General features: G+C 31.3%; 1 protein-coding gene across 5 annotated transcripts; it reads right to left on the reverse strand.

The window, feature by feature from the left end:
* Positions 1 to 2,903: 2,903 nt before the first annotated feature.
* Positions 2,904 to 26,738, reverse strand: LOC111710751 (uncharacterized). 5 transcript variants are annotated; one of them, XM_023484872.1, is made up of 21 exons: positions 26,649 to 26,738; positions 26,315 to 26,405; positions 23,663 to 23,755; positions 19,131 to 19,175; positions 18,476 to 18,537; positions 17,951 to 18,008; positions 16,549 to 16,618; positions 14,766 to 14,818; positions 13,986 to 14,033; positions 12,901 to 12,942; positions 11,574 to 11,679; positions 10,298 to 10,394; positions 9,884 to 9,934; positions 8,231 to 8,313; positions 7,163 to 7,229; positions 6,915 to 6,941; positions 6,388 to 6,486; positions 4,475 to 4,554; positions 4,166 to 4,237; positions 3,945 to 3,987; positions 2,904 to 3,417 (listed from the first exon to the last, which is right to left on the reverse strand). In XM_023484872.1, the coding sequence occupies exons 1-21, from the start codon at positions 26,685 to 26,687 to the stop codon at positions 3,217 to 3,219; spliced, it is 1,527 nt and encodes a 508-aa protein (XP_023340640.1). In that variant the 5' UTR covers positions 26,688 to 26,738; the 3' UTR covers positions 2,904 to 3,216. The 5 variants fall into 5 exon arrangements, with proteins under 5 accessions (XP_023340640.1, XP_023340639.1, XP_023340644.1 ...); XM_023484871.1 differs by having other exon boundaries at positions 13,986 to 14,029; positions 14,762 to 14,818; XM_023484875.1 differs by having other exon boundaries at positions 2,906 to 3,417; positions 4,166 to 4,207; positions 13,986 to 14,029; positions 14,762 to 14,818.
* Between the last annotated feature and the right edge of the window lie 718 nt (positions 26,739 to 27,456).

Here is a 27,456-nt window from a genome sequence, read left to right on the forward strand (position 1 = left end):
CCCCACGAAGACGTATTCCCTTAACAATAAGGGGGACGGCCTACCCCCTGGAAAAATTTGTTATTTTTTATATTGTACAAAGATAAGATGCTCAGCTCACAGATAGAGCTACAGTTAAAAGTAAGAAAATATAAGCCTATTTTTTTAAATATAAGTTTGATTCTTCTTAAATTGAGCAACGAGGGTTTTTTACATTTCTTTAATAGCCCTTGAAAAATATTTGTAAAAACCCCGTGTCACATCATGGTGTTGTTAATATTTATAAAATTAATATTTTGAACAAAGTACTTTTTAGACCCACCTAGCGACACGCTTAGACACACTTAGAGATTAAAAGTTTAAAAACTGGACTTTAAAAATTCAGGAGAAGGAGGGGTGCTTAAGTGAGAATAAAAAAATAATGAAAATGTTCTCCTTTTATTCTGTTATCCAATTAAACCAAATCCAATTAATATTCTTTGATCCAATTAAAACAAATATTTCAGGAAAAAATGCGTTTTATTTTTTTGAATTGCGCGGTTACTTTTTTCGTGTTTTTATTATAGAGTTCAAGCTTCTATTTTAAATTATTCGCTTTTTGGTTAATATTTCAAAAATTTCAAATTTATGGATGAGTTGTCTTTTAATTATTTAAAAACATATGCGCCTACAAAATGTATATTAGAGTGAAAAGAGCGGGGAAAAATTGCTTTTTACAAGCTTCTGCGGTTTTTATCAATTGATCGTTCTTGTTTTTGTCTATTGATTTTTCTTTTTTGTCCATTGATCTTTCTTTTTTGTCCATTGATCTTACTTTTATGACCATTATTCTTACTTTTTTGTCCATGGATATTTTCTAATTAATCCACTAAATCTTCTTCTTTTTTTCAATTGCTCTTTATATTTTTCTCCTTTGTGCTTTCTGTTTTTATTTATTGATAACTTGGCAACTCTTTTTTGTCTTTAAAATTTTTATATTTTTGTTTCTTACAGGAGAGATAGTTTGCAGCACCATATTGGGTCCCCTCCACTATCCCTCTGATGGAGTAATTAGTGTTCTAAGTGTTAAATACCATCCCTCCGGTGGAGTAATTAGTGTCTTTTGTGCTGATAACCATCCCTCTGATTGAGTAATTAGTGTCTTTTGTGCTAATAACCATCCCTCTGATGAAGTAATTAGTGTTCTAAGTGTTAAATACCATCCCTCCGGTGGAGTAATTAGTGTCTTTTGTGCTGATAACCATCCCTCTGATTGAGTAATTAGTGTCTTTTGTGCTAATAACCATCCCTCTGATGAAGTAATTAGTGTTCTAAGTGTTAAATACCACTCCTCCGGTGGAGTAATTAGTGTCTTTTGTGCTGATAACCATCCCTCTGATTGAGTAATTAGTGTCTTTTGTGCTAATAACCATCCCTCTGATGAAGTAATTAGTGTTCTAAGTGTTAAATACCACTCCTCCGGTGGAGTAATTAGTGTCTTTTGTGCTGATAACCATCCCTCTGATTGAGTAATTAGTGTCTTTTGTGCTAATAACCATCCCTCTGATGAAGTAATTAGTGTTCTAAGTGTTAAATACCACTCCTCCGGTGGAGTAATTAGTGTCTTTTGTGCTGATAACCATCCCTCTGATTGAGTAATTAGTGTCTTTTGTGCTAATAACCATCCCTCTGATGAAGTAATTAGTGTTCTAAGTGTTAAATACCACTCCTCCGGTGGAGTAATTAGTGTCTTTTGTGCTGATAACCATCCCTCTGATTGAGTAATTAGTGTCTTTTGTGCTAATAACCATCCCTCTGATGAAGTAATTAGTGTTCTAAGTGTTAAATACCAATCCTCCGGTGGAGTAATTAGTGTCTTTTGTGCTAATAACCATCCCTCTGATGGAATAATTAGAGTCTTTTGTGCTAATAACCATCCCTCTGATGGAGTAATTAGTGTCTTTTGTGCTAATAACCATCCCTCTGATGGAGTAATTAGTGTCTTTTGTGCTAATAACCATCCCTCTGATGGAGTAATTAGTGTTCTAAGTGTTAAATACCATCCCTCCGGTGGAGTAATTAGTGTCTTTTGTGCTAATAACCATCCCTCCGGTGGAGTAATTAGTGTCTTTTGTGCTAATAACCATCCCTCTGATGGAGTAATTAGTGTCTTTTGTGTTAATAACCATCCCTCTGATGGAGTAATTAGTGTGTCTTCTGTGCTAATAACCATCCCTCTGAGAAATAACTGAGAAATAACGGGAAATGCCGTTAACAAACGTGTCGGGTTCAGTTCGAACAAAAGAAAAATTGTTTTTGAACGATTTTAACAAACCGTTAACGAACGGCTTTTAAAATGTGTGAACGTGCCCAGCCCTAGATACAGGGTAACCTAAAAGGATAAGACTGTGATGACGACTAAAAACTCAAAAATTTCAACGCTTTAAAGAGTGTTTGCGAAAAATGAAAGGGGGTATTGGCTTACGTCGAAAAATATTCCTTGGTGATGATTAAAGTTTGTAATATCTAAATGATTTGTTTGGAATTATATCGATTTCTTTACGATCCGAGTTGAATATTGCAACTTTCTTAATTTGTATGGACTCTACGTTCTTAAGTATGAGTCGTTATTAACAATTATCTCCTTATAGACGCAACAGATAGAAGTTAGAGTAGCAGCAATCACCAATTTGAATATTTTTCGACGTAAGCCTATACCCCCTTTAATTTGTGTATAAGATGTGTGCCCTTTAAAAACTCACCTTTTGAGGGTATACATCTTATACACTTAATTTACTTTTCTTGTCTTTCATACACATTGTTGTGTAAACTCTAAATAGATAATCTTTCTTAATAAGATAAATTTAATTTTACAATTTACATACAAACATTTATAGTTTACTATTTTTTTCAATAATGTTTACAATTTTATTACAAAACGTTATATTTGACAAAGTATCACATTATCTTTCCATTTTTACATAAAATATTATTCTACCAAAACCTCATGTTTTCATTCTAGATTATTTTAGTTGAATATCTATATATTTTCTCAACAATATTTTTTTATAAATATACAATTGGACATGTTAACATGTAAAGTGCTTACAAAAGTTAAAAGATGCTGCTGTATTTACATCTTTGCAGTTCTAAATTTATTTTCGTATTGGAAGAGTAAGACATACACACAAAACTTGTGAAAATTCAACTTTTAAATTTCTTGATTTTTTTCTCACTTTGAGAATTAATTTGTGGAAACTAGTTTTTTCTTGCTTTCATATCTTCGTCATTTTCTTCTTTTTCTATATTCTTTTTTTTGTCATTTTTGTTCTTTCTCCCCCAGTCCAATTTTTCTCTTTCCTCCGTTTCTTTTATTTCTTTCATCTCTTCGATGATGTTGGTAAGGACTTCATTTTTTTCTTTATCCGGCTTCGTTAATTCATCTTCAGATATCCGGTTCTGTAAAGTAATCAATAGAATTGAATCTTTGACATGATAACTCTAATTTTCTAATCTTTATATCTTTGAAACCTAATGTCGATGACCTTAGCTTTATATGTCAAACTATGAAATGTGATAGATTAAAAAATGTAATTAAAGATTTGCATCATCAGGTTGCAAAGATATAAGGATTAGATAAATTTTAGTTTGTGGAAAAAAACTCAATTTATTTAAACAATGATTAGAGAGTTAACAGTCCCTTTTCATCTTAGAAATGTTTGAATTCTGTTAATTACATTCTTTGTCTCTGTTGCAAAGAATTGTGCATGTTGTAGAAATGAAGCTTATTTTGAGATTACAACGGTCCCCTAAAGGCTAAAGACTTTATTTTTTCAAATTTAAATTTTTGTAACGTGACGTGACGGTGTGAACCGTTGATTTTTCAAATTTCATCTACAATTTGATCTAAAAATTCATAAAATTAGAATTTGAGCTCAGTTATCAGTTTCGGGAGGGGGGGGGGGGTAAAAAATATGTTCACTTACCCACATGGTTTTCAACTGATTTCTCTTAGCAACCAAGGCCTTCCTAAAATTATACACTTTTTCAAATCTGAATTATTACTTATTTTTAGATCCTAAATTTTTGTAATGGCCGTTCACATTTTTGTTGTTGCTTAGTTAGAAATAATCATAAACCGTTTAAGCAATAAAATTAAGTCAAATTTAATATTTCCACTATATAGATATTCCCCAAAAAATATTACCTTCTGAAATCGAATACTTTAAGCCCCAAGGGGTTTGATATCCTTAAATGAAAAAGGTGAAGAATAGGGTTTCTGAAAAATGTCCAAATTTTGTCTAGGCAAATTTTATGAGATTTATAAAATGCAAGCAATTTATTAGGATACTTCAATATCGCATTTTATGAACAGTGAAAGTTGTTGAGCTATTTAAGATTGGTTCAACTATTTCTATAGTAGAGAAGTAGTTCAACTCAACTTTCCTAGTTCAAGCACTTCTTCATAATCATTGATTCTGACCTTTGCTTTTAGTTTAATAGTTTGAAATCTTACCTTTTAGAAATAATATTTTCGATGCTCGTTTCTTTATTGGAATCCTCATTGGAATTCTTAGTTTTTCGGTCAACATCAAACTGAATAAAAATAAGAATTATGTCAGATAAGAAATACAGCAATTTCTAACGAGTAACAAAAAACCATCCCTTAAAAAGTGGACAAAAGAATTAGAATTAGTGCGTTGGAGCTTTAAAAAGTTCCAACAATTCATACAAATTTGCAAATATATTTTATAGATCATAAGTATAACATATTTTGAATTCCTTGCAAGGATTTATGAAAAATATTTTAACTTTAGTGTTATGGTCGCTGAAGAAAATATTTAATTTTCATGTCACTTTATTAATAATACAACATTTAAAATTTTAAAATCAGCAAATATCAGCAAAATGTATCTTTAATGACCCTAAGATATAAAATTATAAATATAGATAGGTTCAAGATTACCAACACAGGATGAGACTTCAGACTGTACGGTTTCATATTGTCTGTTTTTTTATATTCTCAATTCTCTGGAACTGCAAACCTGTTTCTTTATTTTCCAATTTATTTGAAAAGGGCTTTAAAGGGATAGTTTTATTTTAAGAGTTGCAGGTATTAATTAAAGTCGTATACGTTATGGGTAACCCTGTGCCTGTACTATAATCCATACAAATCGTGGTACATGTTTTTTCTGTCCAATTGGAATTGAAGGAATTGACTTTTTGTCACAAACTCTGATTTACTAATCCCATATCTTTGCAGGCCAACGTTGTAGACCTTAGATATTTCAAACTATGAATTCTGTTAAATCAAAAAATATAAGATGAAATATAAAAGGTTTACATTATAAGGTTGCAAAGATATAACAATTTGAAAATTTGAGTTTTTGGCAAAAACTCAATTCCTTTGCCCAGAATATTTGAAAAAAAAAATTTTAATTAGACATCTATCTATCTATCTACTGTTTTTAGATGCACCTTGTTATAAGAGACCCAATGCTATTCCTGGTATTTATTCCTTGAATACCTTCTCTACGTCGATATTCCTGATATATATTCCTTGAATACCTTCTCTACGTTGATATTCCTGATATATATTCCTTGAATATCTTCTCTACGTCGATATTCCTGATATTTATTCCCTGAATACTTTCTTTACGTCGATATTCCTGGTTTTTATTCCTTGAATTTCTTCTTTACGTCGATATTCCTAGTATACATTCCTTGAATACCTTCTCTACGTCGATATTCCCACTATATATTCCTTGGATACCTTCTCTACGTCGATATTCCTGGTACATATTACTTGAATACCTTCTCTACGTCGATATTCCTAGTATATATTCTTTGCATATCTTCTTCATTTCGATATTCGTGGTATTTATTCATTGAATATCTTTTCTATGTCGATATTCCTGGTATATATTCCTTAAATACCTTCTCTACGTCGATATTCCTGGTATAGATTCCTTGGATACCTTCTCTACGTCGATATTCCTCGTAGTTATTCCTTGGATACCTTCTCTACGTCGATATTCCTGGTATATATTCCTTGAATACCTTCTCTACGTCGATATTCCTGGTATATATTCCTTGAATACCTTCTCTAAGTCGATATTCCTGATATAGATTCCTTAAATACCTTTTCTACGTCGATATTCCTGATATGTATTCCTTGAATACCTTCTCTACGTCGATATTCCTGGTATATATTCCTTGAATACCTTCTCTGTGTCGATATTCCTGATATATATTCCTTGAATACCTTCTCTACGTCGATATTCCTGGTATATATTCCTTGAATACCTTCTCTACGTCGATATTCCTGGTATATATTCCTTGAATACCTTCTCTACGTCGATATTCCTGGTATATATTCCTTGAATACCTTCTTTACGACGATATTCCTGATATATATTCCTTGAATACCTTCTCTACGTCGATATTCCTGTACTTGTCGAAGGTGAGAAGGAGGTTCATCTTGCTAACGTCCCCATCTGCGTAGGCATTGTCAAACTTGTCCTGGGCCTGGACAAGAATTTATTTTCATGTTTTTCTAGTTTTAATGTGTTCATTGTTTTTTATTTAAAGAGACTGCAGGCGTCATTTGAAAGGACCCTTGAATTACAAAGTAGAAGGTACGATTCACAACTATCCTCTAAATATTTATCTGACCAATAAGATACCGTTGTAATTCAAGCTTTAAAAATGATAATTTCTTCATTGTTTCTGCGGCAGAAATGCTTAAGTCACTTCAACAAGAACATAATAATAAATTTTCAAAAAGAAGATGATATTGATATTTAATGAAGGTCACTTGAAATTTGGTCTCCAGTAACTTGAAAAAGACAAGATACAACGGAAATTATTTAGAAAATTCACGAAATTTTCAAATAACTTTGAAGTGTGATTTTTTGTCTTTTCCGTCTTCACATCAACAAAAGAATATAGCTCACATTTGTGTCCGCTTGATCATACGTGTCCTAGGGAATAAAATTTTCAAATTATAAGATTTCATGAGTATGGCCGGCCGGTATATTTATCACTGCTAAAATACGTCCCTGGTAAAGAGTGCCGATGTGAATCGGGATTGAAACTCTTAAAATGGAAGTTCCCTTTAGAGTTCGTCAATAATTCCTTTACGATATAAAACCTAATATTTGTAATGTGTCTCTTTAAAGAAGTTATATAAACTAAAACTTACATCAGAATTGTATCTGTTCCCAATTGTATTCACAATATCCAGTATATCCTCGTCATCCAGGTAGCTGAAATACAAATCTTGTAAAAATATTGAGATAACAAAAATATCGAGGATTTAAAAATCACACAAAATTCTTTTGGGCAATGTTCTGTTAACAAATGGCAAATTTTGGCAAATTAACGAAAAAAATCCGTTAATTTTAAATTGATCAAAGAACAAAAGCAAGTGGTAAATTAATTAGAAACGAACAACGGATACTGTTTAAAATTATGTGAAAATAATACTAATTTATTAGTATGTGCTTGAAACATATATTATTTTTTTCTAATATACAATGGTATTTTGAGAATAATCATTCTTAGTTTTCAGGTTGTTATAATATAATAATTTAATAATTCCGTAGAGTGTAGAGAGATTGATAACAAGAGTTTTATATATACCTTGCTTGGAAACTCGCCTTTGCCTGAAACTAAGCTGTTTCTAAAAGTGTCAACCCACTTAAATTGTTCAACCAAACTCACTTTTCCCGTTATAAAAAATACAATATAAGTCTGCAGTTGCTTATTTATTTTCATAATTTATTTAACAAAAATATTGTAAAATAAGGCATTGAACGAAACAAGACGAGTTTCCCTGGGGGGAGGGGGTTCCAAATTCCCAGTATAAAGATCCGAAGAAAACTTTCCACTTCATTAACTGCTTTAAAACTTTACCCTGCAACATAAACTGCTTAAGCTTCATCAGCCCTCCCCTCCCCCCTCTCCTTCATACATAACGCTCGCAACCCCTTACCCCCAATCATACCATACCTATTGCTCCCCGACCCCCCACCAATTTATATGGTTGATTAAAACTATTCTGTCTAGAAGGATCGGATTCCAGGTAAAACTCCCAAAAAAACTGGTGTTGGAAAAAATCTACAAATATGCCTTCGTTCCTCTCAAAACATTCTTTATATCCTTCATTCTCGTTCCTCTCAAAACATTCTTTATATCCTTCATTCTCTTACGTTCTGATCTTTCTTCTTACTCTTTTTTTGAATTAAACCCCCCATTCCCCCGTCCACTGTCAAGACGACCCCACTGTGAGTTGCACATGAGGAGTAGATTAAGAACCCCGGAGGTGAGAACAACGCAGCAGACAACGTTAAACTAAATAAATTATTTTCATAATTTTACCATGACTAAAATTATTTTCATTATTATTATCATCTTTTAAACAAGGTCTAACATCATTTTCATCATAAATATTATACTTTTCCACATAACTAACACCATCTTCTTAAGAAATATCATCACTTTTACCAGAACTAACATAATTTTCATCATAAATATCATCATTTTTACAAGGTCAAACATTATTTTCATCTTATATAACATCATCATTTTCACAGGGGTTCACGCCATTTTATCATAAATATCATAATTTTTACCAGGACTAACATTATTTTCGTCAGAAATATAATAATTTTTACAAGGTTTAACATCATTTTCATCAGAAACATCATTATTTTCATCAGAGGCCCAATGAAAATAAAAACCGATCTTAATTTGCTGGTTATAGTGGCTCAATGTTGAGTCTTGTTCTCATCAAAACCCTGAATGGTGTATTCAAATTCAAATTCAAACCATGAAAATCCGTAAAATACAATATTAAACCGGTTTTAGGAATAGAACTCTGTGGAAAATTAGATGCAACTTAAATCCGAAATCTCAAGCCGTAAGTAAGGCTCAACGCCAGCTTAGACCTGTAACGTATTTTCTTACATTTTTTAAATCGCCGGCTCTGAGTCAGAGCTAACATCATTTACAACATAAATATCATCGTTTGTACAAGGTCTAATACAATCTTTATCATAAATATCATCATTTTTACTAGGGTCAACACCATTTTCTTCATGAATATCATCATTTTTACTAGGACTACCATTATTTTCAAATTTTCTTAGTTACTTCAGTATTTTTGTTTCTTAACAATCATATAACCTTTCTGAAAAGTACCTGATTATTCTATTGATTTTTAGAAACATTTATGTCCAATAAACCAATACAATAGGTTTAAGTTTATTTATATATCTACATTTATCTAAATGTTATAGATAATGAATGTTGAGGTAAGCGCTTAATTGTGTAATGGATTTGTTACATAAATTGTAATCTTAGACAATATAGTTTTTATAAAGGTTACAATTAAAGGTTTCCGGATAAGAATACAACTTTGTAATTCAATTTCCTGTGGATGTCATTGACTTCGTAAACAAGAGAAGATTGATTTTATTTATAAGTTTATAACCTTTTCAAATGAACTATTCATTTTGGTATTTTCAAGAGGGAGGAGTTATGAAAGGGCTCGTGTTTTTACACCAGATTTTATAAACAAGAAGGGGATGGGGCCGGGACTAAGAATAAAATTTGTTCTCCGAAAATATGATAAATATGCAAAAAAAAATAGAAAAAGCACATTATGGGAAAGGGGGTTATTATGCAACTGCCCCCCCCCCCATCTTTTTGAGTTTAGGGTGTTTTTTTCCCGATTTGCCAGCAATCCTCTTATTTATATGCCCTTAAATCCATAGCCCTTATTAGGATAGTAATTTAAATATCTTTCAACTTAAAAATATTTAAAACTCTGAGCAAATTAGATTAAATATGAAATCTATGAAATGCACGAACATTAAAGCATCAAAATTAAAATTTGAATATGAAAAGTAAAAGTGGTTACCTTAGAAGTATCCCCACAGTGAGTTAGATAGAGGTTTATCCAATCAGCGTCCTGAAAATAGTAAAGTAATTATTCAGGGGGGTATTTTGTATCGAAGAATCACCCCCCCCCCCTCTGAAAAGCTTATTTTCTCTAGAAGCTATAATTTTTGGGTAAAAACTATCAAAGAGAATGAAAAAACTTGATTTTTGATGTCTCATGATTTTAAATTTTTTCTCAGTCATCAAAAATCATACAATCCTATGATTTTTCAATACTGTTTTCAGAATTTCAGAAGGCAGGTTGCGGCACGCCTGACGCAACCTGCCTGGAGGTAATTGCGCCAGGAGGATCGATTTTGTGCATCTATACAGCATTCTCAGCTCAACTACCATGTCTAGCCAGACACTCCCTTTAATGCACATTACTACTAACCTGGAATGGATCTGTATTGACCAGGATGAGAAGATAGATCAGCTGAGCCCCCATCATTATATAGATCACCATTGACGAGAAGAACAAATAGTTGAACCTAATAATAATAACAATTTAAAGAGACTGTAGACATAATTGACAAGTCAGCCTCCATGTATAAGGGACTGTAAGCGTAATTTCAAGTGACACTCTATGCAAAGATGACAATGTCTGATTCACAACGGTAAAACCTTCAATTATTGTCGGACTTATTCTTATTAATCTATAAAAACGTTTTTTGATGTGGCAGTTGATTAAACACTGTTTTCAAATTGTTTAAAGTTTCAAAAAATATTAATATTTACTTTCTAGAATTGGCAGAAAACAAATATTTTCCTTCAAATTGTGTTCACCGTTTTTAATGTGAAAAATTCGGTTATTTCCAGATACACAAGTAGCGTATCAGTTGTGTTTGGGTCAGACTGTACACAGAGTACACACCAGACTGTACACAGAGTACACACCAGACTGTACACAGAGTACACACCAGACTGTACACAGAGTACACACCAGACTGTACACAGAGTGCACACCAGACTGTACACAGAGTACACACCAGACTGTACACAGAGTACACACCAGACAGTACACAGAGTAAACACCGCATTTTAGAGGAATTCAAATGGTTTTCAACATATTTAAACAAAGATTTCTCTTTACCAACAGTCAAAGGTTTGAAGAGTACCGTTGTAAATCGGGCGTTGCCCTCTTTGCATGAAGAATCAATTGAAATTACGCTTACAGTCCCCTTGAGAGTGGCATGTGTGATTGATTATATTTGATGGCTAACGATAATAAAGTATGTCTCAAAAAATAATATTGCACGACCTTTATTTGTTCCGTATTACACACCCATCTTGTCATGAGATAGCTTTAGTTTCTTAATGTTCATGTTTAGTAGAAATCTCTACATCTCTACCCTTGACAAGACTCTAAAGACGATCATACGGAATTTGTTTAGGCTTTTACTTATATTCTCGGTTCCATACAACTATAAACTTTATATTCTCGGTTCCATACAAGTATAAACTTTATATTCTCGGTTCCATACAACTATAAACTTTATATTCTCGGTTCCATACAACTATAAACTTTATATTCTCGGTTCCATACAACTTTAAACTTTATATTCTCGGTTCCATACAACTATAAACTTGTTGTTAATTGAAAGGATATTATAATTTATAATTCAAACCTTTCAAAGTTTTAGGTGGTCATTCACGTCTCCTTATTTTACCTGCTCTGACGTCCTGAGGATTTGAGAGGTCCGATCGACATGATGCAGACGTTTGTTGACATGAGGATAAACACGTCAATTATTTGAAATTTTAGGATCCCAGCAACTAAAAATTTAGATAAATTAATTCACTGCAATAAAATCTGACTGAACATGAGTAAGAGAAGCATGAAAAGCATGAACAGTATGAAAAGTATGAAATATAAAAGAGAAGTATGAAAAATATGACAATGCATGAAAAGTATGAAAAGCATGAAAAGTATGAAAAGCATGAAAAGTATGAAAAGCAAGAAAAGTATGAAAAACATGAAAAGTATGACAAGCATGAAAATTATGAAAAGCATGAAAAGTATGAAAAGCATGAAAAGCATGACAATGCATGAAAAGTATGAAAAGCATGAAAAGTATGAAATATAAAAGAGAAGCAAGAAAAATATGACAATGCATGAAAAGTATAAAAAGCATGAAAAGTATGAAAAGCATGAAAAGTATGAAAGGCATGAAAAGTATGAAAAGCATGAAAAGTATGACAAGCATGAAAAGTATGACAAGCATGAAAAGTATGAAGATTGTGAAATTGGAGATATCTGCAAATATGTTTCATAAAATGTTTAAGTTAACTGATCTACAAGTCAAGTTTTTTATTCTGAAAAAAAATAAGACCAAAAATTTGAATTGCAACTATTGCATAATTAAATTAGATAAAAGCGATTATTCTTACTATTATTATTTTTTATTTGATTTTTTTTCTTGAGTAGAAACTTGAATCAGGCAATAGCAAACCATTTTCATTTTTGAATAATTTCAGTTAAAGTTTATTCCGAAGAATTCAATTTCCGTCAAAAAAAACTCTTGTAATTTTCTCTGACATTTAAGAACTTTGGAATTTTTTTATCTTGATAATCAGAAAACTTTCGATTGATTGTAAAAACGTTGTAAAATCTCTTGCTTAAATAAGAATTTACATAATTAACAAAACTATAGATTATGGTTAAAAAAGTAAAAATATTAAAACAAAAACTCTCAATGTACATGCAGAGGCCGAATTTAAAGATTTTGATCTACGGCTTAAATTTAAGCCGCGGCAGAAATATGGTTGGTTCCACTTAGAATCGTATTCAATGTTTTAATTTTTAAACCGGCGGTCATTTGAAACCAGTTTTGGAGGATTTGAGACGCGGCTCAAATTCATCAAACTCGGACTCAGGATGTTTAAAAGTTTAAATTCGAATACTTTTAAATGCAGCCTGCATTCAGTAAAAATTTTTTTAAATGTTTTAAAATGTTTTTGCGTTTTTAAAAATAAAGTAAACCCAAGTTTTCTTACCTACAGCGATGATGATCATGTTCCCAAAAATAGTCAGAATTCCTTTAAAAAAGAAACATTTTATTACAGGTTACCCAGAAAAGTCAAATTGTTAGCTAGCAAAAGGAATTAAGTCTTTGCAAAAAACAATTCTGATTTTCCAATTCCTATATCTTTTCAACCCAGTGCTGTATAGACCTTTGATAATTCAAACTATGAATTATGTTGAATTAAATATTCAAAGTTTAAAATATCAATCCGGTTGCAGAGATTTATGTATTAGAAATTTTGAGTTTGAGCAAAAACTCATTTCTTTTGTTGGAGCACCGGAGGGCGGAGCAGAACCAAATTCAACAAGTTTAATAGCGCGCAAGTTTTCAAATATTGATGAATACTAAGTTTAATTCTACAATCTTTGAAAAATGATGCTGCTAGGTTGAATTCGGCTCCAGTGCTCCAACCAACAAATTTTGTCAGATGAAAATTTGACACTTAGAGTCAACAGAATTTATTTTTCTTTACATTATCTAGGTTCCCTACAACCGCAAACTTGTTTTTTTTGCCAAATATAAAAAATTTAGTTTTAGGTTGTCATTCAAATCTGATTCGTTATGGATAACCCTATTTAAATTACCTGTATTTTCTCAAAAAAAACTTCAAAGCTTTTTGTCTCAAAAATCTAACTTTTTAATCCTTATATAAATATATAAACTTTTGTTATTTCAATTATCAAAGGTTTACAACATCAATATTTAAAGATATGAGGATTAGAAAATGAAAGTTTGAGGCGAGTAATCAGTTAATTTTAAAAATGACAATATTTATTTCTTTAAACAATATACGTTGGTAGGCGATTATATCACTACAATGAAGACGACTTTTTTAATTCAGTTTTGACTGTTAACAAGCTTTTTTCGAATTACAAGTTTATATGTAATCGAAGAGAAGATTTTTTCAATTGATAAATTCTTTTGACTTCTATGTTTTTGTGTATCCATGCTGTTTAACAGCTTAATTTATGAATTGAATAATTGAATTCGAAAGTCGTCTTCATTGTATTGATATAATCGCCTACCACACTGTATAAAAAAATATTTCTTTTGTTCCTGCATAAGGAATATAAGAGAACATCAGAACCAGAACTCCAGATCTGATTTTTATTCATTAAATGATATTTTTTGTTAATTCAATATTTCAAATTTTCTGGAATATGCAACGAAAAATTTGTCTCCATAGGCCATGCGTATCAAAATGAAAGCATTTGTTTTCAACAATTCCTTAAAAAAATGTAATATGCCTTGATAAAAATATTTTAGAATTTTTTAGTAGATTATATCATAGTTTTATGAGTCACTATTAAAGTATTAAGAATATTTAAGAGACTCTGTTTTAGTTTTACTAGCCTTAGAGGGCGCTTCGCGCCCATCTTCTAAATTAATTGTGAACATGTTCTCTTTGTGTACATCGTAAAACAAAACAAAAATAATTCGCAGATTTTCACAAAAAATTTCGTGGATTTTCAAAATTTTCAAAAATTAAATGAAGATCGTATTTTGATGGAGACAAATATTTGAAATTTTGATAATTCATAAACCTTCCCTGGGGTCACGTGATGTCCCACAAAAAATTTGGGCCCGATCGGTTCAGCCGTTTTGACGTTTATTGGATACAAACTGACAGACAAACAAACAAACAAACAGACAGACAAGCAAAATTTAAATATAGATTGGGTTTTATCATTTAATTTGCTTTGTAGATAATCTAATTTAAAATATAAAAAACGGGAGACGAGTATCGAAAAACTGCCAAATGAGTGCTTTAAATTCTATCGATATTTCGATTTTTTCTTATTTAATTTCAAAACTGTAAATGTAATGAATCCCTAAATACAAGACTGGAGAGGTAGGTCGGGAACACCAGAACTGAATACCGGATCTTCCTGATAAATAGTCAACAAATTAAACCCGATCTGCCTGATAAATAATAAACAAATTAAACCAGATGTTCCTGATAAATAGTCAACAAATTAAACCGGATCTTCCTGATGAACAACAAACAAATTAAACCGGATCTTCCTGATAAATAATAAACAAATTAAACCCGATCTGCCTGATAAATAATAAACAAATTAAACCAGATGTTCCTGATAAATAATAAACAAATTAAACCAGATGTTCCTGATGAACAACAAACAAATTAAACCGGATCTTCCTGATAAATAATAAACAAATTAAACTCGATCTTCCTGATTAATAATAAACAAACCAAACCGATCTTCCCGATAAACGATAAACAAATTAAATTGGATCTTCCTGATAAATAATAAACAAATCAAATCGGATCTTCCTGATAAATAATAAACAAATTAAACCGGATCTTCCTGATAAATAATAAACAAATTAAACCGGATCTTCCTGATAAATAATAAACAAATTAAACCGGATCTTCCTGATGAACAACAAACAAATTAAACCGGATCTTCCTGATAAATAATAAACAAACTAAACCGGATCCTCCTGATAAAAAATAAACAAACTAAACCGGATCTCAAGTTAAGACTTTACATAGTGCAATAAGCATGGTAAACAGCAAGTGTAAAGTTTAAACAGATCCATTCAACTCAACATTTCTCAACGATAGATTACTCTACAGGGTGTCTCAATTCTCAACATTTTTCAAGGATAGATTACTCTCTAGGGTGCTGTTTTTTATTATCATTACCAACACTTTTTTTATTTTTTTAAGTTGTTGTCGTTTATAGGTAAAACGTATGCAGTATTTAAAAAAAACGTCATTCACCGGTCAAACGCTCAATGCTTTTCGAATCGATTCTCCTCTAAACAAACTCAAATTTTTGGTCATTGGAGAAACTTAGAAGCACTAGAATTTAGCAAAACGAAAAATATTTGATTTGCAGAGTACAGGAATTATCAAAAATTTTGATAATAAATTTGATCAAATTTGTGTCTTGGATTTTCAAAAATTCCTCTAATAAGAAAATATGTCTGAAGCTCTGCTGTCCGTAAATATTGCGACGTATTCATGCATTAAATAAATTCTCTTTTCGTACTTTCCTTCAATGAATATAAAATACAGCAGAGATTTTACGTAGGAAGAAGCTTTAAAAAGATTGAAAAAATTGTTTTTATCATTTTATCAACCCTTTACTGAAATATTCATAACATTCCACAAATTGCTAAAAGTGGCAACAGATTAATGCAGAATTGACTTGAAAAGAAATAGGAAGAATATATTTCGTTTCATATAGAAAAAAGACGATATCTTTTTCTTTGTTATTCAGATAACGGGGAAATTTTTTTCATTCTTTTTGATATTTTGAAAAAATTATTTATTTTCCGCAATTCAGGGAATCAGGGCTTTAATAAGTGTCTATTGCTTTGTAACAACGTCAAATATACACTTAAGTATTTCTTTTAAGTCGTCTTCCTATTTCAGAGTTTTCTGATTATAACTGTATATAAATCATGCTTAATGGGCCAATTATTGTCAAAATGTTTTAAAGATCAGTTTTAATAAGAAACTTTTTAAAATACAAAAAAAGAATGTTTAAAAAAGATTTAAAATGAATTTTTCTAGGAAAAAATCACGCTTTGAAGTAACTTTATATTCTCTTTTACAATAGGAATAAAACTACAAACAATGTGAAACCTGAGCAGTCCAATTTCTCTCTCTGTGGAACCCTCCTTGTACAGAACATCGTACTGTACAACTGTTTTTCCTAAACCAAACCAAATATTAATATTTCAATAAATTTTACAGATTCAAATTTTATGATAGGAATTAAACAATACGTTTTTATCCCGATTTCTCCGAACAAATTCTAAAAATATTATTTTCAAATAAACAATAATATTTATTTATAAAATAATTATTTCTATTAGACCTGTTTTAGAGTATTTAAAGCGATGGAAAATATTAATATAATTTTTAGAATCCAAATCAATTTTGACCAAAAGGAATTGAGTCTTTGTTACAAACTCTGATTTTCAAATCCCTATATCTCTGCAACCCAATGTCATAGACATTAGAAATTTCAAACTATGAACCCTGTTACATTAAATAATCAAAGTTTGAAATATCTAATGTCTACGACATTGGGTTGCAAGGATATAGGGATACAAAAACTTATGTTTGTGACAAAGATTCAATTCCTTTCTATGATTGTCACTATTTTAATGATTTTATTTTAAAACAATGAAATAATAAATAATTTGTTATTGTTTTCATCTATATAATAATGCTCTTCTCTCATATATATGTTTATATATTTATTTATATATTCCCTATAGCTGGTCAAACGGCAGAATCAAATTGGCTACATTTTTTAGTGAACCCATGTGGGTACCCCGGGGTTGACATAAGCTAAAAGATATTTGGGAAATTTTGGAAATTTTGGCTTTTCAACTAATATACTGATTTAATCCCGGGATTGACATAAGCTTAAAGATATTTTGTAAATTCTACGGGCCAAGCTATTTAACTAATATGCTGATTTAATCCCCAGGGCTGGTAAAGTACGTGTTTTGAGCAGAAATTCGATAAAAATCAGATTTAAAAATTATTAGATGCAAATTTTTGTTAAAGTCATCAACACAACAAAAAATGAATCAAATAGGAGAGTAATCCACGTATTTGTGTGATATCACCTATGCATGTAGCATGTTTATTGTACAGAAGTAAAATCATGTTTTATATGCACTCTAAAAACATAAACAGATAGAACGAAAAACTCCGGATCAATTAAGACCAAGGCTTAATTATAGGCCGCTGGGGTCAGTAGTACAGAACACATACAGATTACAGACTAGATACACTGCTAAACGGGACAGTACACCAAATATACACTGCTAAACGGGACGGTACACCAAATATACACTGCTAAACGGGACGGTACACCAAATATACACTGCTAATCGGGACGGTACACCAAATATACACTGCTAAACGGGACGGTACACCAAATATACACTGCTAAACGGGACGGTACACCAAAGATACACTGCTAAACGGGACGGTACACCAAATAAATTATCCCCTTCTTATGACATACCTATTGCGAATGATGATGCGACTACAGAAACTATCTGAAGCAATCCAAAGCTCCGAATCTAAATTAAAATGATCTATTCTGGTCAGTTTTTAACTTAATTTCAACTTTTAAAATCCCATTAGTTAAAGGGACAGTAAGCGTAATTTCAAGTAACCCTCCGGCCATTTGTAGAGTGGCATAACTGATTTACAACAATACCCTTTAAACCTTTGTTTGATGATGAATTTCGTAGATATTCTTATTTTTATAGCGGGAAATTAAGTGCCAAGAAACCTCGCGAGTGTACTTTACGGAGTGCGCGGTAACCTCCCGGCAATCAATCTTTAGCTTATAGAAATGAGGTATCTGTCATATCGATGTCCGAACAAAGGTTTAAAGGGTACCGTTGTGAATAGGAAATGCCTCCTTTTAATAAAGGGCTCACTTGAAAATACGCATACAATTTAACAGAGCTTAGTCCAGTCCAGTCTAGTCCAGTCCAGTATAGTCCAGCCAGTCCAGGTTATTATGCAAACAACTGATCACCTGTTGAAATATATAGAGTTGAAGGCAGAGCTGAGGAGCGCTCTCAATTAACCCTTCAATGCCTAAATTTATCAAACTGTTAAAATGGGTTTAAATTTGGCTATATTGTAAAATGTTTATGTTGTTAATAATTTTACCACCGAATTTAATGAATTTAAACTGCATTAACGCCGATTTAAATTTGAATTACCGATTCAAATCCTTCCTAATCTTATACTTTAAAAAGGGGGTTCAATTTTGAACCAACAGTAGCTGTAGTTCAGCAACGTAGATCAGTGATCTAACTTTTGTTTTTCATAATCCTGAGCTATTGAAGTTCGACGGATTACGTAATTTGAATTTGGATATTGGTAAAAAGTCGCCCAATTACAAATTAGTTTTTGTTTATGACTTTTTTCAAAAATCGTTTAAAACGTATTTCGTTTTATATGATTATTGTTTATATCTTTTCGATAAAATTTTGAATTATAGCAAAAGTGGTGCTGAAAAATGATTTTTAGTCTATTAACAATTTCATGCTTTCAGAAAAATAATTAATTTTTTAAAGCTCTTTAACATTTTTCAGTAATAGGACTCCATATTTATAAAAGATGAACCAGGATTATAAAGAATTTTATGTACAGTATACTGTACAATTACAGTAAGGTACAATTACCTGAGAGCAGTACAGATAGATCCTCAAGGCGTGGTACAAAAATACCTAAACATTCATTTTTTATTAAAATTCTAATTTTAGATAAATGAATAAAATAAAGTTTTCTTCCAAGCTTCCAAACAAACAATATGCCAGTTAAGTCTAATAATTTGAGCATTGAATATTAATATTTTTTTAAACATTCTTTTCTTATATATTTTCGTTAATTAAAATCTGCCAAATTCGAAATGTGAAAATCCACAAGTTTCAAATCCGAAATCCAACAACAAGGATAGCTTAACAGATAAAAATATATCCATTTTAGTTTCTAAACGTCTGACATAGAGTTTCAATCAAAGTTTCCAATTCAACAAAATCATTTTTACCAGAAACTTTTTTACAGGATTACGCAGAAAGGGTTTAAATATGAGATTTTAAAGAAGTTAGAACTTTAGTGTTGTTAATCTAGGGATTAAGCAATGCAGTGATATTCCAAACCTACGGATTACATGTTTTCCTCCTCGAAACCCTGCTGGGATTTGAATGAGGGATCCAGCATTTGACCTCAAAAAAACCCACATTGGATATTGGGATCATGCGTTCAAGATTAACGATACTCCACGCAAAAAATCCTATCTGTGATTTTGACAGGGTAAGAATAAGATAGACAAAAACTTTCTATGTCGAAAATGTTTTTTAGAATAGGGCACACGTTCATTTTTCCAATGTCTAATATTTTTACAAGATTAATGTTTAATGGATCGAAATAATTCATCATATAGGTTTCCAGCTGGATAAAAATTGAGTAACTTTAAAGTTACGAAATTTATTTGATAATTTTTCTGGAGAAATATCTATCAATAGATTGAGAGAAAAATTGCCAGAAATAATTGAAATATAAAATTTGAATTAAGGCAAAAAAAATTCTATTTGTACAGATTCTATTAACTATATTTAACATTATCATTTTAGTTGCAGTGCGAAAGATTTTGGGCAGAAATTGTTGAAACATTTTTAAAAATATGTTTTTTAATATCACAGAAAAAACATTTTACCCTGCAGAACAAGTTTGCAAGACAGATTCTTTATTTCTTAGACAAGAAATTGAGATGTTTCATGTTAATTTTACAGTTATCTTATTCATATTTTAAATAATTGCATTTAAGCTGGATTTTGCTAGTTCTTAAACATTGGTTTTTAATTGGTTTTAAAAAGACTGTATTCGTAATTTGTCTGATCAAGTATAAATTAGATATTAATGTTAGAAAATGAATATTTTTAATCATGGTTTCATCACAAAAGTGACTTGCGCACATCTACTGCAGGAATGATCAGAATTATACACTTTCAAACACAGAAAGACGATTATAAAATCCACATTTTTGATTTCAAAGTTTCAAGGATAACATTGTAAATTGGACATTACCATCTCTGTATAAAAGGGTCACTTGAAATTTAGCTTACAGTCCCTTTAAAGGGACAGACCGGCTATGTAAGGTAGTTAAACTGAGTATGCAGTGTTGTGGACAAATTCATTTAGGATTCATATGAGACTCATAAAAATTTTCCACGATGTAAAATTACTGAGTTTTAGCGCATAGTCGACGTTCAAAATCATGAATTTGGGTGGGTACCTTTTCAGAATCGGGTTTTTTAATTATTAAATAACGACGACGAAAAATAAAGTAAAAATTATACAGTAAACTAATTAAATGTTTAGGAACATATTTCTCAAAAGAAATTTGTCAATAAACAAAAGTACGATTTTGAACGTCGACTTTGCGCTCAAACTCAGGATTTACAGATCTTTAAAAAGTTTTATATGCCTCAAATGAATCGTAAAGAATTTTTCCACAACACTGCATACTCAGTTCAACTACCTTACATAGCGGGTCTGTCCTTTTAAGTTCAAAATTATTCTCGCCAAATTCCGATTTATCTAGAAAAATAGCTAGATCACAATAAAACAATCAAAGTTTCTGACTTACAATTAAAAGTATAAACTTTTTAAAGAACTCAATATGGAAATTACCCCAAGATGGGACCATAGTTCATTTGGTGCACTATCCCGTTTCGCCTGGTATAGTCTGTGTACTATACAGCTAGCTCTACAGCTGGTTAGATACCGGTCATGGTTTCTTGAAATAAACCAGACTAATCAATCAGTGTTAAAAGCATTTTTTTGCTTTCGATTTGTTTATTTGAACCCTTAAATGTGAGATGTTACAAGAACCTTGCATAAAAATGATATATTCTGTGAGAAACATATATTCCCTGTCACAGAGCCCCAAATTAACTCTGGAAAAAAGTTTTAGTTTTCTATACTGACAATTTGACAGTTACAGTATATAGGCAACATTTGTATCTAACTTTTTCTCATTAGAGATATCCATGCAAGATTCACATGAAATCTTCCTACTCCTAGAATTAATGTTAACTTAGATAATGTTTAACTTTTTAATGTAATATTTAATCTAATTTACTGAAAGAAAGAAAAAATATTCATTTGAAAGTATACAATCTATGGAGGATAGATGTATGTCAAGAGCAGATTATTCTTGTAGTAAAATATTATTTCTTAAATTGTTTTATTATTTAACTATTTTAATTAAATGTAGATATGTGTTAGATAACTCTAGATTTGATTTAAAGGGAGTGTTCGCGAAAAATGAAAGGGGGTATAGGCTTAATGCGATAAAAAAGCGCTTTTGATCGCGGCTAATCTTACTTCTATCTATTGCGTCTATAAGGAGAAAATTGTTATCAACGACTAATACCGAAGAACGCAGCGCCCATACAAATTCAGAAAGATTCAACATTCAACTCATTCAACTCGGATCGTAAAAAAATCTATTTAATTCCAAACAAATCATTCAGATATTACAAATAGTAGTCATCGATTATTTTTCGACGCATTCGTAAATAGTTGATACTTCATAATAATTTGTATTTTTCATGATCTGAGAGTTACATTTATTCCTGTTTCGAGGATTTTCTATAATGAAGACGACATTTTCATATTTTCCAGGAATGTTCGAAAATCCAGCGCCAGCCAAAATTATTTAAAAAAACAAAATCAAAAATATTATGAAATATTAACTATATACAAATGCGTCGAAAAATAATCGATGACTGTTGTTTGTAATATCTGAATGATTTGTTTGGAATTAAATTGATTTGTTTACGATCCGAGTTGAATGTTGCATCTTTCTGAATTTGTATGGGTGCTGCGTTCTTCGGTGTCAGTCGTTTTTAACAATTTTCTCCTAATAGACGCAACAGATAGAAGTAAGATTATTAGCGATCTAAAGCGCTTTTTTATCGCATTAAGCCTATACCCCCTTTCATTTTTCACGAACACTCCCTTTAAGCTTCCATACATAAAGCAAAATAGAGTTGCAATTGTAGAGTTAAACAAAAAAAGTTGTTATTGCCCTGAAAACGTGGTCACATGTTGGTCAAATTCAGTTATTTTGAAAATTATCGATTTTCGATGAAATGTTTTCTCGGAAAAACAATACAAAATAAGCAATTGAATCCCGCAGTTAATCTTAATAAGATTTTTTTAGTTTAAAATAAACTCTTGGGTTACCCACACTTCACAAAGAATAAGACTTCAGAGATGACTACACGAAATCTTTTGTCTGTTTCCTAATCCTCATGATTCCTTGTATCTGCTAAATCGTTTCTTTCTTTTCGTAATCGTTAATCATACCCATTTCAACGGTGTTACAGGTATTTTTCCAAAAGCATTTTTCCATGAGCGACTTCCAAAGTGACAATTTCCCAAGCGGTAACTTCCCAAATGTGCAATTTCCCAAGCTGCAACTTCCAAAAGGTTAGATTAGGCCTTCTGAAGCACAGCGGGCTGCAATGGGGCCGACCGCTACGGCTAGGATAGTCTTGGGAAGTTGTCGCTTGGGAAATTGAACAGTTGGGAAGTTGCCGCTTGGGAAATTGAACAGTTGGGAAGTTGCGGCTTGGGAAAAACCTTTGGGAATATACATCCTTTCAACGACAAAAGTCTCAGCCCCAATTCGTCTTTACAATCTCATACTTTTGGATAAACCTGTATGGTTTTTTACAATCTCATACTTTTGGATAAACCTGTATGGTTTTTTACAATCTCATACTTTTGGGTAAACCTGTATGGTTTTTTACTTCTTAAATTGACACGGGAACCGGTAAAAGTGTTGTATCTATACTAATTAGGTTTCTTTTAGATTATTCTAAAGAAACTAATATTAACTTCTTTCTCTAACCTCAAGCAAAAAAAAATTTGGCGTTTCAGGTACTATAATGAAAAATATCATATTTCTTCATCTTTTCAACTTTATTTAATAAAAAATTTATGAAAAAAGAAATTTATCACGTTGATAAACACTAGTTCAGTATGATAAAAAGAGAGAGGTTTTTCTATTAACTAAGTTGAAGTGCTCAACGTGACCCGTGGAATTTAAAAAAAAATATTGAAGAAAAAATCTAATTTTAAAGCCCAGGAAATTGACTCGTCTCCCTATTTTACTGCTTTCTGGTTCTCAATTATAACTTACCCAGCAGCTGAGAGAGAATGAGAGCTAGCGGAAAGAAGCAGGGTAGACAGATGATGACAATATTGATGCAGATTCTAGTCAGAATACCAGACCCTAGACCATAGATTAATAAATATATAGATCCTGGTCAGAATACCAGACCCTAGACCATAGATTAATAAAAATATAGATCCTGGTCAGAATACCAGACCCTAGACCATAGATTAATAAATATATAGATCCTAGTCAGAATACTAGACCCTAGACCATAGATTAAGAAATATATAAATCCTAGTCAGAATAACAAACCCTAGGCCATAGATCAATAAATATATAGATTCTAGTCAGAATACCAGACCCTAGACCATAGATTAATAAATATAAAGATTTTAGACAGAATACCAGACCCTAGACTAATAAATATATAGATTCTAGTCAGAATACCAGACCCTAGACCATAGATTAATAAATATATAGATTCTAGTCAGAATACCAGACCCTAGACCATAGATTAATAAATATAAAGATTTTAGTCATAATACCAGACCCTAGACCATAGATTAAGAAATATATAGATCCTAGTCAGAATAACAAACCCTAGGCCATAGATTGATAAATATATAGATTCTAGTCAGAATACCAGACCCTAGACCATAGATTAATAAATATATAGATCCTAGTCAGAATAACAAACCCTAGGCCATAGATTAATAAATATATAGATTATACCAGACCCTAGACCATAGATTAATAAATATATAGATCCTAGTCAGAATACCAGACCCTAGACCATAGATTAATAAATATATAGATCCTAGTCTGAATACCAGACCCTAGACCATAGATTAATAAATATATAGATCCTATTCAGAATACCAGACCCTAGACCATAGTTTAATAAATATATAGATCCTAGTCTGAATACTAGACCATAGACCATAGATTAATAAATATATAGATCCTAGTCTGAATACCAGACCCTAGACCATATAATAAAATCAATAATTTTTAAAGTAAACAACATCGATATATTTTTTATTCTTGGTCTAAGAGTTTCGTGCCGATCTGAAAGGCGCTTTCAGTATAAATTCAAGTACCCCTCCATGCAATACCCTATTCTGTATTCACAATGATACACTTGAAGCCGTTTTACCAGTTTGAAAACTGTTTCTGTGAGATAATTTCTACATTTTTTCCTGCAGAAGAAATGCGCAAGTCACTCTACTAAAGAAACCACAATTGAAAATAATTAGTTTCAAAATTATTAATATCAAAATCATATTTGATCAGACAAAGGTTTTAAGAATGGAGGGTCACTTGAAATTACAGGTACAGTCCCTTTGAATAGTCCTGATATACAGTCCCTTTAAATAGTCCTGACAGTCCCTTTAAATAGTCCTGGTATACAGTCTCTTTAAATAGTCCTGATATACAGTCCCTTTAAATAGTCCTGATATACAGTCCCTTTAAATAGTCCTGGTATACAGTCCCTTTAAAAAGTCCTGATATACAGTCCCTTTAAATAGTCCTGATATACAGTCCCTTTAAATAGTCCTGGTATACAGTCCCTTTAAATAGTCCTGATATACAGTCCCTTTAAATAGTCCTGATATACAGTCCCTTTAAATAGTTCTGGTATACAGTCCCTTTAAATAGTCCTGGTATACAGTCCCTTTAAATAGTCCTGATATAAGAAAATATCTCCACTGTAGAGTCAAATCTAGTTCAAGAGAGAATTAGAACTTAAAAGAAAAGTTTTAATTCTTAATTCCGATTTAAATTTAGTATATGTATTTATAAAAATAAACTTAAATTCAGATTTAGGTATTTATAAATATAAACTTAAATTCAGATTTAGGTATTTCTAAATATAAACTTAAATTCAGATTTAGGTATTTATAAATATAAACTTAAATTCAGATTTAGGTATTTATAAATATAAACCTAAATTATGCCTTTTTAAGTTTCTCAAACTGCCAATTAGATGTAAATTACGCAGAATCTGTCCGTTAAAATTTCCAGCTTTTTTCAATCTGGTGTTTTGACCTTCGAGTTTATAAACAATGAATCCAGTTTTGATCAAATCTAAGGTTAACATCATCAGTTTACAATAATATACAAATTAGAGTGTTTAATATATAGTGATCTTGGATCGTTTTTAGTTCAAAATTTGACGTCGCGTATAGGAAGAGGAAATGTGTTTAAAAATATTTATTCTAAACATTTGCTTTTATTCCGTTATGCCAATTTTTGACCTTGATAGAGAATATGTGCAAAAAACGAATGAAAACTAACGTGTTCTAACGCTCGTTCTTGGATCCTCTTTCCTTTTTTATTGGAAAAAAGTATTGCTAAGTTTAATAAAAGCAAACAGTTTTGGAGTTTTGGAAGTTTTATAAAAAGTTTTTAAAAACGAACCAAAACGAGTGACAACACTGAGTTTAGCCAAATAAAAACTGACTTTAATGTAAAATCTTCGATAATTTCAAGGTACACTGTGTTGAGTTCACACCGTGCATAGCGTACACCTGAATTTAAGCGGTTTTCAAGAGATTATCTCAGGGAGCTCTCTGTACTCGATGAACAATAAAAGGTTGAAAGGGTACCGTTGTAAATCGAATATTGCAGATGCTCACTTGAAATTACACTTACAATCTCTTTAATAGTTATTACCTACGACCTCCTCTTGTTCTGAATCCGTAGATCCCAGTTTTCTCAATAGCTTCCTTCCGTTGTGCTTCAGAGAGGCAACATTCTCGAACACCTGGGATAAAAAAATGTTGTATTATATAAATCTGATCATATCTTATGGATAAATTTTATTTTTCTTCGATATCCTGTGGTGGTCATACCCCGCATAATTAAAGAATCAAATATTTGTCCTTAAATTTAAAAGTGTCCATTTTGGATATCGAGACCAATTCTTCAAATTCTTCCACGAGGTTTTTATATGAAAAACTGGATGAAGACAACTTGTTTATACTTTACATTTTGTATCACTGTATACCTTGGGTATATTTTCCAGACTGCAATTACAGTAGTGCATTGCCAGAATGTACGCAAATGCAACAGGACCTAAATAGATAAATATAAAAACAAGATCCTTAAATACAGGGTTATCCACAAAGAATAAGATCTAATTAAGACCTGAAACTCATTATAATGTTACCAACTCAAGGTTAAATTAATTCTTTAATATCTAGTCTTTTGGTGGCTCATGCTAAATAATGAATGACAAGTTTGCAGCCGTGAGGAAACATGAATTTAAGGAAACAGACGGTATAAATTCCGTACAGTCGTCTCTGAAGTCTCATTCTTTGTGGGTAACCCTGTATAGTAATTATACTTTGTTTTGGTTCGCAAAGCTTAAAAGTTTTTTAAGAAATTTTCTCTGTCGACATCAGAGAAATTTTAAATCCATAAACACGTCGTGTTAATAAAATAGTGCTTTAGATACTTTAATTGAAAGTTTTGAATGCATGTTGTGCAGTTGTTGCTAGCTAAATTTTTCAGAGATAAAGTATTCTCAAAATTTTAGAAATCAGTTTTGGACTGACAATAACTACAGACACCCAGCTGTATAATTATTAAGCTTTTCAAGAAACCAAACAAAAGTTTTTGTCCTAAGTTAATTTATCTAAAAAGAAACTCTTGAATTTTTTTGGAAAATCCGCGGAATAAATAAAGCAAGTGTGCTATAATATGATATATTAGCTTGTGAACCCAGCGCTGCCAAGGTTACTAAAAGTTACTCCCACCGTTTACCCGCGCTTGAACGATTTTCCCAGGTAACTACATTTTCGCTTTTAAAGTCG

This window comes from Eurytemora carolleeae, unplaced genomic scaffold (genome assembly GCF_000591075.1).
Source record: "Eurytemora carolleeae unplaced genomic scaffold, Eaff_2.0 scaffold1076, whole genome shotgun sequence".
NCBI lineage: Eukaryota > Metazoa > Arthropoda > Copepoda > Calanoida > Temoridae > Eurytemora > Eurytemora carolleeae.